The 17,167-nt window shown below is 49.1% G+C and overlaps 1 protein-coding gene across 1 annotated transcript in view; it reads left to right on the plus strand.

Annotated features, from left to right (window-relative positions):
* The first annotated feature begins 2,498 nt into the window (after positions 1–2,498).
* TRIP4 (thyroid hormone receptor interactor 4) overlaps positions 2,499–17,167 on the plus strand; it is a 42,649-nt gene continuing 27,980 nt past the window's right edge. The window contains exons 1-8 of the mRNA XM_075897478.2: positions 2,499–2,655; positions 4,317–4,483; positions 4,678–4,814; positions 9,004–9,234; positions 10,463–10,541; positions 12,387–12,516; positions 13,975–14,190; positions 16,472–16,598. Of these exons, the coding sequence (XP_075753593.1) occupies positions 2,570–2,655; positions 4,317–4,483; positions 4,678–4,814; positions 9,004–9,234; positions 10,463–10,541; positions 12,387–12,516; positions 13,975–14,190; positions 16,472–16,598 (1,173 nt within the window). The 5' untranslated portion in view covers positions 2,499–2,569. The remainder of the gene's footprint in view (positions 2,656–4,316; positions 4,484–4,677; positions 4,815–9,003; positions 9,235–10,462; positions 10,542–12,386; positions 12,517–13,974; positions 14,191–16,471; positions 16,599–17,167) is intronic.

A 17,167-nucleotide genomic window follows, 5' to 3' on the forward strand; every position in this document is an offset into this window, starting at 1 on the left:
ATCAGTTTCCAACTGATGCTCTGTTGCAAGAGCCCAACTGCCAATAATAGCTGGGGCATGCGGCCAGGTGGGCAAAGTGATCTAGTCATGACCTCTCTTTCTTGATATGTCCTTTTGCAAGGTCTGCAGATAGGAGCATAGCTTCAGTCCAACAGCTCTATGCTGCCTGAAGAACCCAGTCATGCAGGGATAGTCTGCAGAATAGCAATTCCACTTTTAGACTTTTTGTGGTAATTGCACACTGGTATACGAATGTTGGTGCGGTCAGAGCTATGTCACGAATCTTAGTGTAGACCAGGCATGTCAAACTGGCGTTTGGAGGGGCCGCATGCAGCCTGATCAAAATTTTTTGCGTCCCACCAGAACATTTTTTTAAAAGAATTAAGTGCAGCCTGCTGGCTGCTTGGAGCACATGGTTGAGTGCCTGCTCACAGCCGGCCAGGCCGCTCTGCACTGCAGCAACTGCTCACAGTCGGCTGGGCTGCTATGCGCACGCACACACAGCCAGCTGGGCACTCTGCACTGGGCGCTCCAGCAGGCGCTCACAACTGGCCGCTGTGCTCATGCTGCCCCAGCGCCTCAGGTGGCAACGTTGACTCCAGGACCCAGGTATTAGGTTGTGGGAGGAGAGAGGCATTAGGTTGGGGGGGGGTCTTGGCTCTGGGGGAGTTTAGAGGGAGATTGGGATAGAATGTGGGTATGAGAGTGCCTGGCTTTGGAGGAGAGGAAGGGGTTATTTTGTTAATATTTTGTTTTTTATTTATTTATTCCAAGATAAAATCACAAAATGTATATTAATTTTATATCAATATGTCAATTTGTTGCAATTACATGATAATTATATCTTTATGCAAAATCTCAAACTTACAAAGCATCTGAAATTTTTACAGAAGCCTGTTCTATTTGATTAACCATGGTCTATACTTGTTTTTATTTCAACAAAATAAGTTATGTATCGTATACAATTTTAAAAGTACCTTACATTTATATTTAAATTAAAAATTATGCAAAATTAATTTTAAAATTATTTAATATGAGCACATAAAAATATTACACATCAAATTATTGTAATATTATAAAATATACCTAAAACATAATCTATAAAATAAATTACTACGACTTTCCAAGAAAGTACATTTTCTTTGGTGGCCCTGGGGTTGCCAGGTGTTTGGTATTGTTGTCTTCTGCCTGGCACCTAAATTTTTTTTGTTTTTTGCTCAACAACAATTTTTTTTCTTTTTTGGTCAAACCATCTGGGAACCCTAGGTGTCCCTGAAAGCTATCAGTTTTTGTTTGTGCAACCCTTAGTAGGCTTCAAGTTTGACATGCCTGGTGTAGACGGTATTGCCATCCCCAAGTGTTTAAAATCACAAGATTCACTTAGAATTTGTAAAAAAATTAATATATTTTTTATTTTACTGTACCTTCTCATTTTTGAGCTTTTAAGTTATATTTATTTCATGCTTCCTCTACAGTTGTGACAGCTAGAAACCTATTTTTTAACAAATATAAGCTGTGATTATCATCTAATTATATGCTTCCAGGAGTTGTGGATTTAAAGAAAGCTCATATGATGAGATTCATGATAATATTGCAGGAGTTAGTGAAACAGTTTTAGGCACTTATATTTGAAAAATCTGGCTTGTCTGTATAAAAGTTCACAAGAACTTTGCTAAAGTACTGAAAGTGTACATAACTTTTGATTAAATCTCAGCAGGCTAGCCATGTTAGTCTGTAACTTTAAAAACAATTAATAGTCCTGTGGCACCTTTGAGACTAGGGATGTTAAATATCTATTAATTGAGTAGTCGATTAACCTCATGAATTCGTATTGGTTACTGGACTATTCTATAGTCCTTGGGGGTGAGGCTGGCAGCCAGTGTACTGCTATCTTCAACCTTTTAATGACTTAACCATCCAACCAAACAATAGAGGTGCTAATGGTTCTTAACAGCTTCTCGTATTTATTTGAATTATTTACTCACTATCTCTCTTTTTTCTTTCTCCCCTCCTCTTTTTCCTTCTTCTCCCACCCTTCCCTTATTTATTCTTGGATCTGGACTTAATATACTCCAGTCATCAGAAGAAGTGGGTTTAGCCCATGAAGGCTCATGATACCATATATGTCAGTGATCCCCAACGCGGTGACTGTGGGGGCCATGGCACCCACCGGGGCATTTATGTGTGCCCCCCCCCCAGTGACCAGGGCCGGCCTGAGCCCCTGGTGCATGCACAGCCCCCGCCCTGGGCATGCGAAAGCCCCAAAAGGTTGGGGACCACCGATCTAGGTTTTGTTAGTCTTTAAGGTGCTACCAAACTATTTGTTGTTTGTTAAGTTTTTAACAAAATTAGTAATTTTTATACAGCATCCCACACCTAGCGCCTCCCCCCCCCCCGCCAGAACAGACCCCCCCCCAACGCCAAAGTATTCCCCCCACGTAGTATCTCCCCCCAGCCAGAGCACGCGCCAGCGCTCCCAGGCTGCAGGGGGCGGAACCCGGCGCGCGGCCCGTGTTGCCCGGCGGCCGGAAGTGCTGCACCGCCGGTCAGGTCCCTCTTCCGGGCAGAGATGGCCGCTGCTGGGGGGCTCCTGGCCTGGTGCGTCCAGCAGCTGCGCGGCGACTTCGGCCTGGACGTCGGCGAGGAGATCGTGGGGTGCGAGCTGGGGGCGGGGGGAGCTGGGGGAGGGAGGTTTGGGAGAGGAGAGGGGAGGGTAGCTGGGAGAGGGTAGAGGGAGGGGCGGGGGTAGCTGGGGGAAGGAGGCTTGGGGGAGGGGGTGGGGGTAGCTGGGGGAGGGTAGAGGGAGGGGCGGGGGTAGCTGGGGGAAGGAGGCTTGGGGGGGGGGGGGAGGGGTAAGAAAGAAGAACCTGTTCAAATTGGACTGGGGCTGTAGCTCTACTTACCCTGCTGAAGAGAGCACTTGACCCCACTTGGGCACCCAGATTAGATTAGGGTGGCCTGGATGGCCCCTGATGGGCCTTTCTGTCTTTTTGGATCCTGGGAGCTCAGAGTAATTCCTGGCCCTCTGTCTCATACATCTATTTTGCACTATACAAACTGGTTTTCTTTTGATAACAGCATATCCTAAAACCCTGGATGTTAAAGAGAGGGAGCTTTTCTTGCAAAAAAGAATGTTTACTCTTTTCTATATTTTTAATTGGTTTAGCCTTTTTGCATCAGAGAGTAGCTGTTAGTGTCCTGGCTGAATGAAAATATTGTGTAAAGTACTGATTGGGTCACTTGGGTGGGGGGTTAATGTATGTTACAGGTGAGTGGCATGAGTTTAATACCATACTGGTGTTTTTATTTCAGTTTTGTCCACTACTCACCTAAATCAAAGGCGTTAGTCCTGGATTTTTTTTTAATGCCTGGCTCTGACACCGAATTCTTGCATCATCTTGGGATTGTCATGTAGTCTTTTTGGGTATGTCTAGACTACAGGGTTTTGTTGACAGAAGATACTATCGACAAAGCTTCTGTCGACAAAGAGCGTCTAGACTACATCCAGTTCTGTCGACAAAGCAAGCCACTTTGTCAACATAACAGTGTGGACGCAAAGGACAGTGTAGATGCAATAATGCCTTCTATCGACAGAACTCTGTCAACAAAAGGCGTTATTCCTCGTAGAATGAGGTTTACATACGTCGACAAAACTGCTGAGTTTTGTCGAAGTTATGTTGACATAACTCAAAGGCAGTGTGGACGCAGGTATAGTTTTGTCGACAAAAGTCCACTTTTGTTGACAAAACCCTGTAGTCTAGACACACCCTTTGTGAAGTAGGTCAGGACTAACTCCTTCATCTTCCACAGATGTGGGAAGGAGATGTTGAAAATTAGTGTTTGTAAAGTGCTTTGATATTCTTCCATTCGAGGGTGAAACAGAAGAACAAAGGATTTTGGTTTTGTAAATAAGTAGAAGGAAGAAATATTTATTTCTGTAATATTCACACCTATGAGATTGTCTTTGACTTCATTTGTGGTTAGGTTTTAGGGCATATGCAGTGAGCAGGAATCCCAGTATGGTTTTAATTCTCTTTCATAGCGTGGCAAGTGCAATTGTTACTGTGTTGGTGGGGAGGGAATGGGTTGGAAAGGTATCTGACTGTTCTCTTTTTGGCACTGGTCCAGAAATAGCAAGGGATTTCTCCAAGCATATCTTCCTCAGATATATGTCCTTTTCTTAAGGCTTTTTTGTAATCTCTTCTTCCCTTGCTCATTGCAGTAACTTGATGCAAAGCGGAGGTTAGCTTTGGTGTTGCCTGTCTCTTGGAAAACACACTCATGATATCAGTTTTCTTCTTTCTGTCCCCTTCCAGGTATATCTTGTCAATTGAAAATGAGGAGGAGATCCGAGAATATGTAATTGACCTCATCCAGGGGACTGATGGGAAGAAAAGTCAGTTTATAGAAGAGCTGGTAACCCGATGGAGAAAGTCTTCTCAGCCGGCTTCCAACCCTTTGCCAATGTATAGAAAAAGAGACGGTGAGTCAAAGTAGAGGATGGAGCGGTAGGAAGAAAGTATCCAAACCTTGTTACTTGATCAGCAGATGCTTGTAGGGTTGTGAAGCATCTTCTGGTCTTGGATCTCCCTTTCTGCCCATTTTGAAGGTTTACAACCAAGTGATTGCTCTTCCTAAAAGTTCACCAATATTCTCCTTCTCTGCACAACCCTTTAGAGGTTTCAGATATGCACCCAATGGGAGATCCAGGCAAGAGGGGGCGACGCAAAGGAAGGAATAAGCAAGAAACATCTCAGTACGCTGAGCCCAGCCCACCCCCTGAGGACGTCAAAACGCCACTTGATCTGGCCAAGGTGAGTGTGCCTGGCAGTGAGGGCGGAGTGGCAACTGTGGAATGCAGAGCAAATGGGCCTCACTGAGGCATGGGAGGAAGCAGATGGCTTTGTGCAAGCTGCAGCGGACTTTCAGCCTCAGGAGCTAACTGTGCGAACTTGCCCTGGGGACTTTCTCAGCGCTTAAGTAAAGTTTTAACCCAAGCAGATGTGATGGTTTCACTGGCAGGCAATTTCTTTAGTCTTGCACCAGCGCTCCTCCAAGTCCCTCAGCCTTCTCCATCCCCTGCTTTAAGGCCAAGAGGGAGGGTTTGAGTGGGGAGTGCAGCAGCAAGGTGTATGTGGGAGCAGGGGATTGGGACTCCTATTTGGCATCTTCCATCCCTCATTATCCAGTTTCACGAGTCCACTACTCCATGCAGTCATCGTATAAAGTAAGATGTGGGTTAGAGTCTAAAACATGCTACTTTTTCCATTGAACATTTGCGTTATATTCATTCACACGGCCAGGCATACTCTTTGCTGATGGTCCTGGGGATTGTCATCTTCATTGTCTATTACAGGGTTTTTTTAACTTTTTTTTTTCTTATGACCCCGTTGAAGAAAATTGTGGATGACCACAGTCCAGCATAATGTGTCTGGAGTGTGGGCTCTGAAGTGGGGCAGAGGATGAGAGCTTTGGGGTGTTGGAGGGAGCAGGAGGGGTTTACCTCGAGTGGCTCCCAGTCAGCAGTGCAGTGGTGGGGGACTAAGGCAGCTTCCTGCATCTCCTAGCACTGCAGACCATACTGCACCCCAGGAGCAGCCAGCAGAAAGTTCCCTGCTAATGGGAGTGCAGAGCTAGTGTTTAGGGCTGGGGCAGTGTGCGGAGCCCTGTGCACACTCTCCTCTCCCCCTCCCCCCCCCTGCGCTGGAGCCAAGCCTGTTGCTGCTGCTTCTGGGGCACAGCGCAGTCTGTGGTGCTAGGATAGGGAGGGAGCTGCCTTAGCCCCCCCACTGCTCAACTGTTGCCCCCACAGCAGCAAGACCCAGCACCTGATGTCCCACCACCCAGTTTGAAAAGCACAGGTCCATTATGTGTGCAAATTCAAACTTTCATGAACAAAAATACATCACTTGTCCTGAGGGTTGTGAAGAGAGCCTTGAAAATACAGAGTGTAAACCAACGCAGTGCTTTGAGCAGGAGTCTGAGGAGAGCCTGAAGCAACAGTTGCATTTGTTCTGGCCCACAGAAAAATCACTTGGGGGTCACACACAAGTGAGAAGCAAAAAAAAAAACCCCCAAAAGAAAACAAAAAAACCCACAACCCTCACTGGCCTGGCCCTCAGGTGAGAAGGAGAAAAAAACCCCTCACAGATGTGGACCCCAAGTGAGAAGCAGAGAATTATAGAATACTAGGACTGGAAGGGACCTCGAGAGGCCATCGAGTCCAGTCCCTTGCCCTCATGGCAGGACCAAATACTGTCTAGACCATCTCTGATAGACATTTATCTAACCTCCTCTTCAATATCTCCAGAGATGGGGATTCCACAACCTCCCTGGGCAATATTCCAGTGTTTGACCACCCTGACAGTTAGGAACTTTTTCCTAATGTCTAACCTAAACCTCCCTTGCTGCAGTTTAAGCCCATTGCTGCTTGTTCTATCCCCAGAGGCCAAGATGAACAAGTTTTCTCCCATCTCCTTATGACATCCTTTTAGATATCTGAAAACTGCTATCATGTCCCCCCTCAATCTTCTCTTTTCTAAACTAAAGAAACCCCGTTCCTTCAGCCTTCCCTCATAGGTCATGTTCTCTAGACCCTTAATCATTCTTGTTGCTCTTCTCTGGACCCTCTCCAATTTCTCCACATCTTTCTTGAAATGCGGTGCCCAGAACTGGACACAATACTCCAACTGAGGCCTAATCAGTGCAGAGTAAAGTGGAAGAATGACTTCTCGTGTCTTGCTCACAACACACTTGTTAATGCATCCCAGAATCATGTTTGCTTTCTTTGCAACAGCATCACACTGCTGACTCATATTCAACTTGTGGTCCACTATGACTCCTAGATCCCTTTCTGCCGTACTCCTTCCCAGACAGTCACTTCCCATTCTGTATGTGTGAAACTGATTGTTCCTTCCTAAGTGGAGCACTTTGCATTTGTCTTTATTAAACTTCATCCTGTGTACCTCAGACCACTGTTGTCAGTCCCCTCAAGCTCCAATCCCCAGGGCTGGATTAACCTCTGGGGACTTGGAGCTAGAGGAGTTGGTGGGGCTCCCATAGGCTCTGGGATGGGGCCAAAAATGAAGGGTACAGTGTGCGAAAGGGGCCCACCATGGAGCGGGCTGAGGATGGGAATTTTGGGTGTGGGCAGAGGTCGAGACAGGAGCAGATTGAAGGTGGAGGTGCAAGTCTGAGGAGTAGGGAGGATGCAGGGGCAGGTTGTGAATGTGGGTGGTATGGATGGCGGGGTGGGAGCAAAGTGTATGAGAGGTGCAGGATGGGGCAGGAGATTGGGGCTCCAATCTGGCACAGATCTGAGGGGGAAGGTACTCCCTGCAGGCGCACTCCTCTCCATCACCCCACTCCCATTGGCCAGAAATTGCCGGGGGATGAAGAAGGCGGTGCTTCCAGGGAATGCTTTCCTACAGGACCCAGAGCCACTTCCTCCTCCCACCAGCCAGGGCTCATGGACTTGCCTGTATCGTGCCCATGAGGCTTGGGGCTCCCCCTCGCTGCTGGAGGCCTTGGCACCCCCCTCGTCGCTAGAGAACCAGCACCGGAGCAGGAGGGGGGCTGAGCCTTGTAGGCACGATAAAGGCAAGCTATGGGCTGGATGTGGCCTGCGTGCTGTCGGGTCCCCTCCGCCATAGAGGTAGCTTTAGCATTTATTCAGCAGTAATGCAAGAAACCTACAGGCCTGTGTCCCGTAAACACTGGTTTCAGCGGTTTGCATAGGGAGAGGCCCGTGAACTTTGGCACAGATAAATGACCTCACATTTACCCGAGGGCTGGGGAACTGGAGTGTGTAGAGGGAAATTTTGCTCATTACGACACCAGCTGACCATAGGGACACAAGCAAATGCCGTCTTGGGTAGGACATCTGCAGCGGTCAGACCACAGGAGTACCATGGGAACAAACTGACCTATATGAGAAGCTGCGATCATGGCTATACTAACCTACAGGAGAGAGACACTCCAGCGCTGGGGGGTGAGGTGATACAAGTAAGGCCCTGCTGGGTAGGCATTAGCCATAGCACTATCAGTGTAACAGGTAAAGGTTGCAGCCCAGTCTGTGAGCAGTGGGGGAGAGAGATGTAGCCCTTGGGAGAGACCAGAGTAATGGCCACTGGCGAGGAGGAGGATGCATGCTGACCTGCCCCGATCAGTCAGTAAGTGATAGCTTGAGTATACTGACATTCAGGTGGACGTTCTGTATCCTGCCTGCCTGCCTTGCTGAGTGAGTGTGTGTCACTTGGCTAACTGTGTTCATAAGCTATTTATAAATGCAGAAGGGGTCCTGAAGTGTGAGTGTTGCAACTCTGCCGAATTCAGGGTTCTCAACTGAACAGCAATTTTAATACTTGGCCTGATCTTGGGACAAAAGCCTGTCAAAGCTCAGTGATCACTGAGAGAATTCATACTGATCCATTTAATTAATACATCATTTAGAGATTGGGCTACGGATGTGAACTAAAAGGTCTCTTCTCAGGTATTTGATCTCCCTCTGCATTTAGGTGCATAGGTTACCCTATAGATGCATCAGGAATGTGGATTTACTGGACTGCAACATCAGCTCTCCTTGTCTAGCATTAACTCTGTGACTTGGAGCAATGTGTTGGCTGGGCTTTGTTTGCTGATCTGAGTTTCTATAGTTTTGTTTGATTTAACAAAATCCAATTATAGGTTCTTAGTTGCGGAGTCCAAGAACTTTCTCTCTGGCACACGTGAGCCAGGCAATTCCAGTTTGCAAAGAGGGGAAGAAAAGCTGAGCAGTTGTTCAGTTCTCGTTTCGTGACTATGATGATGACCTTGTCCTTGCCTCTGTTCAGGGAAATCGTCCTGGTTAGAAATCGGAGTCTGGTCCCACTTTCACTCAAGCTGGCTAGGTGACTGACTGGCTGGTTATCCCCACTCTGTGTTTAAAGGGCCACCCTTTTGCTCTGATATTTGTGTTGCAGTGAGAATGCAGGTGACATTCACTGTTTGCTCTTTCTAACTTAGGCACAAGAGATGGGCGGTGCTGGCAGCATCAGCAGCTCCTCCAAGAAAAAGGCCAAATTCGTCAACCTGTACACCAAGGAGGGCCAGGACAAACTGGCAGTTCTGATTCCCGGGCGCCACTCCTGTGAGTGCCTTGGCCAGAAGCACAAACTCATCAATAACTGTCTGACCTGTGGTCGTATTGTCTGCGAACAGGAGGGCTCTGGCCCCTGCCTATTTTGTGGCACATTGGTATGTAGCCTCCACTTTTTTCTTTCTGGTGTACTTAAATGGTGTGTTTAGTGCTTGGGTTTGTATTTGGTGTGTGGCTGGTTAGCACGGTGCCTCCTCTAGCTGGAGCAAGGGTTATTATGCTGCGTTGGCCCTTGTTTACCCAGTATAAAGGGGCCGGAGCAGAGGTGAGCTTTTCACACCTGTAGTTAGAATTTTTTTAACGATCTCTACATTGAGGAAGGGCTGGGAGACAATACAGGGTCAGATCAGAAGATGAATCCCAAATAGGGTTTTATGTGATCGATTTTCTTGCCAAAAGGTGACCCCCTAAGGATGAAGTCATTTCTCATTTTGGACAGCTGGTGTGAATTATTTTCCATTCCTTTTCTTTGCCATTTGAGCTCCCTTGTGTTATTCCACAAGAGGACACAAGTTGTGTTTTCATTTTCCCCATTGATGAAATGGACCTATAATCCTCTGCTTCCCTAGGCTGTGGGATAATTTAATTAGCTAACGATGCTTTATAAAGAAAAGTGAAAAAAATTGGGGTGGGACCCCTTTTTGCTGTTGGTGATGGATGAAGAGTGTAAGATGGTGGTGGTAGGGTGTACAGGCATGTACTTTTTTTTGAGGATTTTTAATTGTTTTTACCTTAGGAATATGAAAAATGTGAAATTGCTTCTCCCTGCGTATGGCAGGAAAGAATTTTTGGGAGTCTCTCAGCATATTGTGCGTTCTCGCAACTTATTTGAAGGGGCATAGGGTGTATGCACGTATGTGTTTGTGTTATATTCTAAACAAGGAGTTTGTGTTTTTTCTTCCTGGGATAGTGTTGTGACTGGAAAGCCAATGCAATTGCCTTCCTGAGGGAGTGAATGCTGAATTGGTGAGAGGAGAGAGAAGTTTTAATCCAAGTACTTGAATCTGTTTAACTCCAGTCCCTAATGACCACCTAAGAGAAAGGTTGCCTTTTGTGAAACCAAAGTGTGAGAGCCCCACAAATCCCTGAAATGCTCTAGCAAAAATTCAGGGGAGACCAGTCTTGGTGCCGCTGATATTTCTGAGACAAAAAATGAGCAGAGAACAAGCTTTTTGGTCATCTTTGCATACTTGGAGAAGACACAAAAAAGCCCCGATGAAATCCTGTGGCCCTGCTCTTCAATATCCTGGGCAGCTTACCTCTTGTCAACAACTTTTTGGGGTTGCCAAGTATCACTCTTACCTTGATCTTCCTCTTGCCTTCTAGGTGTGCACGAAGGAGGAGCAGGACATCCTGCAGCGGGACTCAAACAAGAGCCAGAAGCTGCTGAAGAAGCTCCTGGCTGGTTGGTAGCACTCCTGTGTCATGTAGTTAATCCTGTAAATGAGACAGCGGTTTCAACCCTGCTGTACCACCATGTTACTGTAACTGTGTTTATGTTTTCACTGCCGTCTGGGGGTAGGCAGAGCCTACATTTTGTAGGGCCTTAGTCATATAGATCTATTTCTTCTGGTTATCCAGAGGCACTCTAGAAAACTGCATGTGGAAAATTTCCCAGAGATTCAGCAACTCCTTCCGGACACTTCCTACAGAATTAAGCTCCCTGAAGAAGGTGACCAATGCTCTCCAAAATCTTTCCAACTCACCCCACCCTCGGGCAGCATTCTTTTGCCTTGAAGGGCTGGATGAGAATCTCACTGGAGTTTATCAGTCCTATTTCGTTGCCTAGCATGCTGCTTCCCCTTCTTAATGGTTCGCAGGTGCTAGCCAGAGGAGGCCAACTCTGGGATTAGGGTGGGGGTGGTTTGAGTGGTAATGTATAAAGCGCTGACCACTAGGCAGCCTGCAACTATTCGTGAAAATGAGGCACTTGGAGCAGGCCAGCAGCCCTTAACAATGAGACTAAAAGTCCCACTTAGAGCATCTGCTGCAGGGCGCTGGTTACAGCAGTGGGACTGGTGAGGTGTCTGAGGGAGCAGTTGCTGTTCATCTTTTGGAAAGATTCTTTGTCTTCTGCTTGTCTCAGGGGTAGATATAGAAACAGGCTCAAAAGGGAAGCAACGTTTGCACGTAACCCTCCCGCTCCTTGGTGAAATCCTGTGGATTCGGGAGCTCTCTGCATTAGTTTTGCCAATGCCCCTGGTTAGAGCTTGGAATCGAGTCAGCTTTGTTCTCGGTTTAGGCTTCTCTTCCTAGTGACTGAGGTGCAGGAGCTGTTTTTGCTTCTCTTTTCTCTGGCCATAGAGCTGTGCTAGCGACGGCTGGCCAGTAATAAAGCCAGACACCCAACAAGGTCTCTGCAGAGACCTAAACATGTCCAGGGTGTAACTCACCTGCTCTAAGCGGTCTAATTTGTTCCTTTTCTCTGTTAGCAAGTGCTGAACTGTGATTAGCTGACCTTCTCTGCAGGCAGGCAGTGGGGAAATACAGAGCCTTTCCCCTCTTTGAATCCAGCCCATGTCACCAGTACACAGTGGCCAGTGTGAAATCTGTCGCGGGGTCTCATTGGAGCTGGGATGTGAATAACTTAAACAATTTACCATCAGTTTTGGGTCCTGATGTTTTCTTGGCAAGAAACCAGGGATTGCTGTCTAGGAACCCAGTTCCCCTCTTCTCTCCAAAACTGGCCCCCCCATTGTGGGGAGGTGTGTTGGGGGGCAAGGTGTGAGGGAAGCTTGTACAGCGGGCTGAGGCCAGGTCTGTTAAGGGCTTCAGCTCATGGGCACTAGCACTGTGGGTGTGGGGGGAGCATCACATTTTACTGGCCATAAGGGTGAGCAACAGGGAGGATGGGGAAAGAGAGGAGTGAGCAGAGCGCAGGGCCTCAGGGAGAAGGGGTGTTACGGAGGCGGGGCCTCAGGGAGAAGCAGTGGGGTGGGGGCAGAATTATGTCCTGTAGAAACTAACTAACTAACTGGGGAAGCAGCGAGGGTAAAGGCTTTCAGGCCAGATATTTATCCCATGCCCATCATCATGGTATTTGAGCACTTAGTTGCTGGAGAAAGGCGGATGGGAGGAGGAGGTGGGCAGCTAGGGTCCTTTCAAAAGTGCTGGATTTTGGGACAAATGGCCTCTTCCATTTCACATGTTCTTGGGCAGACATCTCTGTGCTCCCAGCTGCAGCCAGAGCGATGTTCAAACTGATAGCCCGTCCCCAAGAGCCAGCTCATGCTTTGTGTCTGTATCCCAGGTACCGAGAGTTCTGGGCAGATGGGCACCCTGAGCAAGGACCTGCTGCCTCGTCAGGAAGCTCGGCTTAAGGCAGGTCTGGAGACAGCTGTGAAACACAAGGACAAGTTGCTGGAATTTGACAGAACGAGGTACGGTGCCAGCTGGAATAGCCTGATCCAGCAGATCGGAGCCCCTTTTGGTTTCAGTCATGTCGGCCTTCCCTCCCTGCCAAAACCTGCCTGCTCCGCAAGTCTGCGAAACCAGACTCTGTGGGCGGGTTCCCAACATGGGGACAATGTCACCAGAAGGGAGTGGTCCAGTCAGTGGTCAGGCAAGCAGGCACCTCCTGCCCCTGCTCTGGATGGAGGCCCTGGAGTGGGGAAGCCGAGTGTAGTCTGTAACTCATCCAGTCCGAGCCTCTGGGGTATTTTCCAGCAAGCGTGCCCCTCGGAGCTGAGAGTGACACTGAGCACAGTGGTATGGTTTGTCCTGGCCACTACCCAGCCGGTGGGCAGCCACTCCAGGGTGGTTGCTGCTGAGAATGGTATTTCTGCTGGATGGCGTGGTTGCCATGTGGCTGTCGGACATGCGATTGGTAGGCAAGTGTCACCTCAGCTGCCTGAATCAGTCACATGAAACGCGCCCAGATTTCCTGGCTTTCACAGGAGTTTCTCTTGGGCCCATTGATGGTTTTGTTGGTCAAATGAAACCTATCCAGTGCCTGCTGCTTGTCAGTCATAATGTCCAGCACTAGCCCCTGTGCTGGGGGAAGACTTCGCAGCTCGGTGGGCTGGGCACTCGCTTCACCTACGGGAAACCCAAGTTCAAGTGTCTGTTCTGATGACTTTTGAATTATTTCCGGGAGAGCTCGTGAGAGACCAGCCCCACACTCTCCCATCGCATGCGTCAGGTTCGCAGAGGGTGTTGGGTTGCCGGAGACTGCGTGCTGCCGTGAATAAACTCCTCACTAGCGTTGCCTCCAGATGCGCTCAGGCGCTGGGTGGAAGAAGTCTCACCCGCAGTGAATTGTTCAAGCACTGTGTAGAGGCCGGGGGCCAGCCCAGGGGTCTGGCAGAGCTGTGCTGGAGCCTAATTCCGTGCAAGGTTTGGCAGTACTTTGGCCTCAGTGCTCTCAGTCCTGGGGGCGGGGGCGGGAGGGGGGTGTCGGTCCCCTTCAGCCAGAATAAGGGGGCACCCTCAGTCAGGGACAAACCACAGGGCCATGTCGCTGCAGCAGTGTGCAGTCCATGAGAGCAATGCAGTCTCTGCCTGACCGACTTGCTACAGAGCCCGTGGAGGCTACAGGTTCTAACAGGTGGTTCTGTGGCCTGTAGTCTCCCCAGGCTTCCCTTCTGTGCTTGTGAGGGGAGTGGTGGTGCTTTGGCGCTTTTGTCCCCTCGAGTTCCAACGGGTTGTCAACATGGCCTGAAATCAGGCACAATGTCATGCCTCCGGCTCACTGTTGCTGACATGCCATGTTCTCCAGAGATCCCGCCCGGGAGTCGTGGCAGCAGAGGGTGCGGGGCTGCGTGACTGACATGATGTCCCCAGGTGCGCCTGGGGCTGTTTGCTGCCGTACCTGGTGCCAACCCGCTGTCTCTTGCCAGCATCCGCCGTACCCAGGTCATTGATGACGAGTCGGATTACTTTGCGACAGACTCCAACCAGTGGCTGTCCAAGCAAGAGCGTGCGGTGCTGCAGAAGAGAGAGGAGGAGCTGCGGGAGCTGCGCCATGCTTCTCGACTGGCCAGAAAAATCACCATCGACTTTGCTGGCAGGCTGATCCTGGAGGAGCAGGACAGCATGGCTGAGTATCACAGCAAGTGAGTAGGTGGCAGCCGGCACCAAGCTGGCAGGGAGCAGGGAACTCTCCGGGGGCAGGGGGAGGAGAAACACTCTCTGTGCTTGTTAGCCAGGCAGCTGAGCTACCGCCAACAGCAACAGATGACAAGCTGTGCCGCTCGTTCTCCTGAGGGGCGGCCCTGCTGCTCGGTTAGAATGTTCTGTGCTTCTCCCAGGATCTCGCTGTTCAGGACAAACAGGCTCCTGAGCTCTTAGCGACCAATTTGCTCCTGCTACTTGTTTCCCCATATGCGACCTCATCCCTCTGTGCGTGGTGCTGCAGAAAGCTGCCCTAGCCATGACCGTGCACGTTGGGGTACGGGCTTCAGGAGGGGCAGAAATTTGTGTGCATGCAAATCTGCCTAGTGACAAAGAAGAGGCAAAAAGGAAGCAGCAATATAACAACTATGTGTCCGCTAGAGATTTGCGTCCCTGGGCATCTTCTGGATTCCCTGTAATGGGATCACTTTCCCCACAAATGAAATGCAGTGTCCTCTGGGGTGGAACGTAGCAGCCCTTCAATGTGTGCTGCCCTGACCCCCAGCTGTTAGGAGAGGAAGTGAAGAATACCACATTCCCACTGGAGCTGCCCACATTGGGGTTTGGCCAAACCACTGTGACTCAGGAGGCTGGTCTGGTGGCTTGGACACAAGCCTGGGACTGTTTAAGGCTCTGCTTCGCAACAGACTTCTTGTGTGACCTTGGGCAAGTTACTTAGCGTGCCCATGCCTCAGTTTCTCATTTGTAAAATGAGGATGTGCCATCATCCCCATCTCTCAGGGCTGTTGAAGACTCTGAAACTCAGATACTATGGGGTGCAAAACTAAGTTACCTTTAAGCTGCACGGCTGCGCAACTGCGTAGCTATTTTCTGAGCCCCACTCAGGTTCAAAGCTCCTGCACAGGCAGGGAGCTCAGCTGATCAGCAGGGGGCGAGGCAGTAAACTGAAGAGCTCCCAGAGCAGATAAGTAGGGAATAAGTGGCTGGGGGGAGGGAATGAGAGAGTAATTAATTGGCTTTGGGGGAAGTCAGAGGGGAGTTTGGAGAATCCTGTCTGCATGGGAGTGGGGGGAAAGAGAGAGAGAGACACACACACACACACACACTCTCTCTCTCTCTCTCTCTCACCCACCCTCCTAGGCTGGGAAGGTAAGGGGCTGACTGCGTGGGTTGGGGAGAGAAAGGGGTGGGTGGGTGCTGGCATCTGTGTAGTGAGGTGGAGTCAGGAGGCAGTTTGGGGTGTCCTGACTCACTTTCTGCAGTCCTTTCTGGCTGGCTGGCTTGGGGGTGGGGGAGGAGCAGTCTTAATGGGGTGTGTGTGTGCTAGGAGGACATTTGCACAATGACATTTCAAACAAAGCTTACATAGGTGTTAATGGCTTAAGGTAAGAAAGGAAAAGATTCTTATAACTGTTTTTTTTTTTGGAGTGTTGCAGATATCTAAAACTCTGAACTTAATGATTTTTTTAAAATCCTGTGTTACTGATTAATACATGGTATATTGTATTGCATTAAGGCCAGATCTTTGCTATGTGGTAGAGTTCTGGCTCTTATGAGTCAGAAGTAGCAAGTACTAGGTGTGATGTTAGTTTTGTAGGGTGAAACCTCGTTTGCAAGCTCTTTAAAACATGCATCTGTCTACAAACCCTGAAGCCAGGGGTTAATTTGCTCTGGGGCTTCTTCTCTTCTTCCAGTGGAAGAAGGCTAATTCCCTACCTTTGTACAGCACCTTTATAGTCACTATGGGTACCTCACAGCAATTAAACACAGGTGTCTTGTTCTATTGCGTTTTCTTCCATACATATGGGCTGCTTAAAAAACTCAATATATATAACGTTTGTGTGTGTTTTGTTTGTATTGGTGGTGCACATTTACACACTACCTCAATATTGGTGTTGCACATAAGAAATTTCAACCTGCCCAAAAGAAAATTCAACCTACTCAAGGATAGAAAATGTTTGAGGGACGCTGGTGCCGGCTCAATACCTGTCACAGAGAAAACCTCTATCCGGTGTCCTGGGACCATCATTGCCGGGGGTGGCCTGGGCACCAGTGCTGCTGTGCAGGGCCATGCTCTGAGGACTGACTGACCCTGCTGAGTTGCACTCCTGACTTACAGGCAGAACTGTCCCTAACCGGCACGTTTGTTAGTGTTCTGGATCAGTAGTTGGCTGGGACAGTGCTGGGCAGAGCAGCTGCATGGCTGGAGCAGTCATGCTTCTGGGAGAGGGGCAGTAGTAACGTGTTTGTGTGGCCTTTCAGGCTGGACGAAACAATCGATGCCATTACCTGCGGCGTGTTGAGCAAGCCATCGAGGAGTCCAGAGGGGAAAGTTGAAGAGAGCTCCGGGCTTCTGGTGAATCCCCATCTCCTGCAGCCTGCCCCCTTGGTCAGTGCCAATTTCTGAGTCATCCCTGAACAGTGGGCCCCAGTGTTGTAACTGCCCATGTATTGATGGCCTCTCTTAGTGACAGATGGCAGAACAAGGCGCAATGGTCTCAAGTTGTGGTGGAAGAGGTCCAGGTTGGATATTAGGAAAAACTATTTCACTAGGGGAGTGGTGAAGCACTGGAATGGGTTACCTAGGGAAGTAGTGGAGTCTCCATCCCTAGAGGTGTTTAAGTCTCAGCTTGACAAAGCCCTGGCCGGGTTGATTTAGATGGGATTGGTCCTGCCTAGAGCAGGGGGCTGGACTTGATGACCTTCTGAGGTCTCTTCCAGTTCTATGGTTTTATGATTCTATGATTCCCTGCCCCCCCCCAGCCACCTCAGCGAGACTTAGGAGCATCTGAGTTACAGATGGACGGGGCCAGCTAGGTGTGCTAGTCCAGCCCAAATTCTTGGCCTGGCCAGGATTTTGTCGCTCTGCTTATTTAACCCCAAGCAGTGGGTTTCCAGCCCCTTCCCCGGCCTAATGCTTCTTGCCTTGGAAATGTTTCCCAAGATTCAGTCTACAGG

The sequence above is a fragment of the Pelodiscus sinensis genome, chromosome 14 (genome assembly GCF_052426305.1).
Source record: "Pelodiscus sinensis isolate ZL-2025 chromosome 14, ASM5242630v1, whole genome shotgun sequence".
NCBI lineage: Eukaryota > Metazoa > Chordata > Testudines > Trionychidae > Pelodiscus > Pelodiscus sinensis.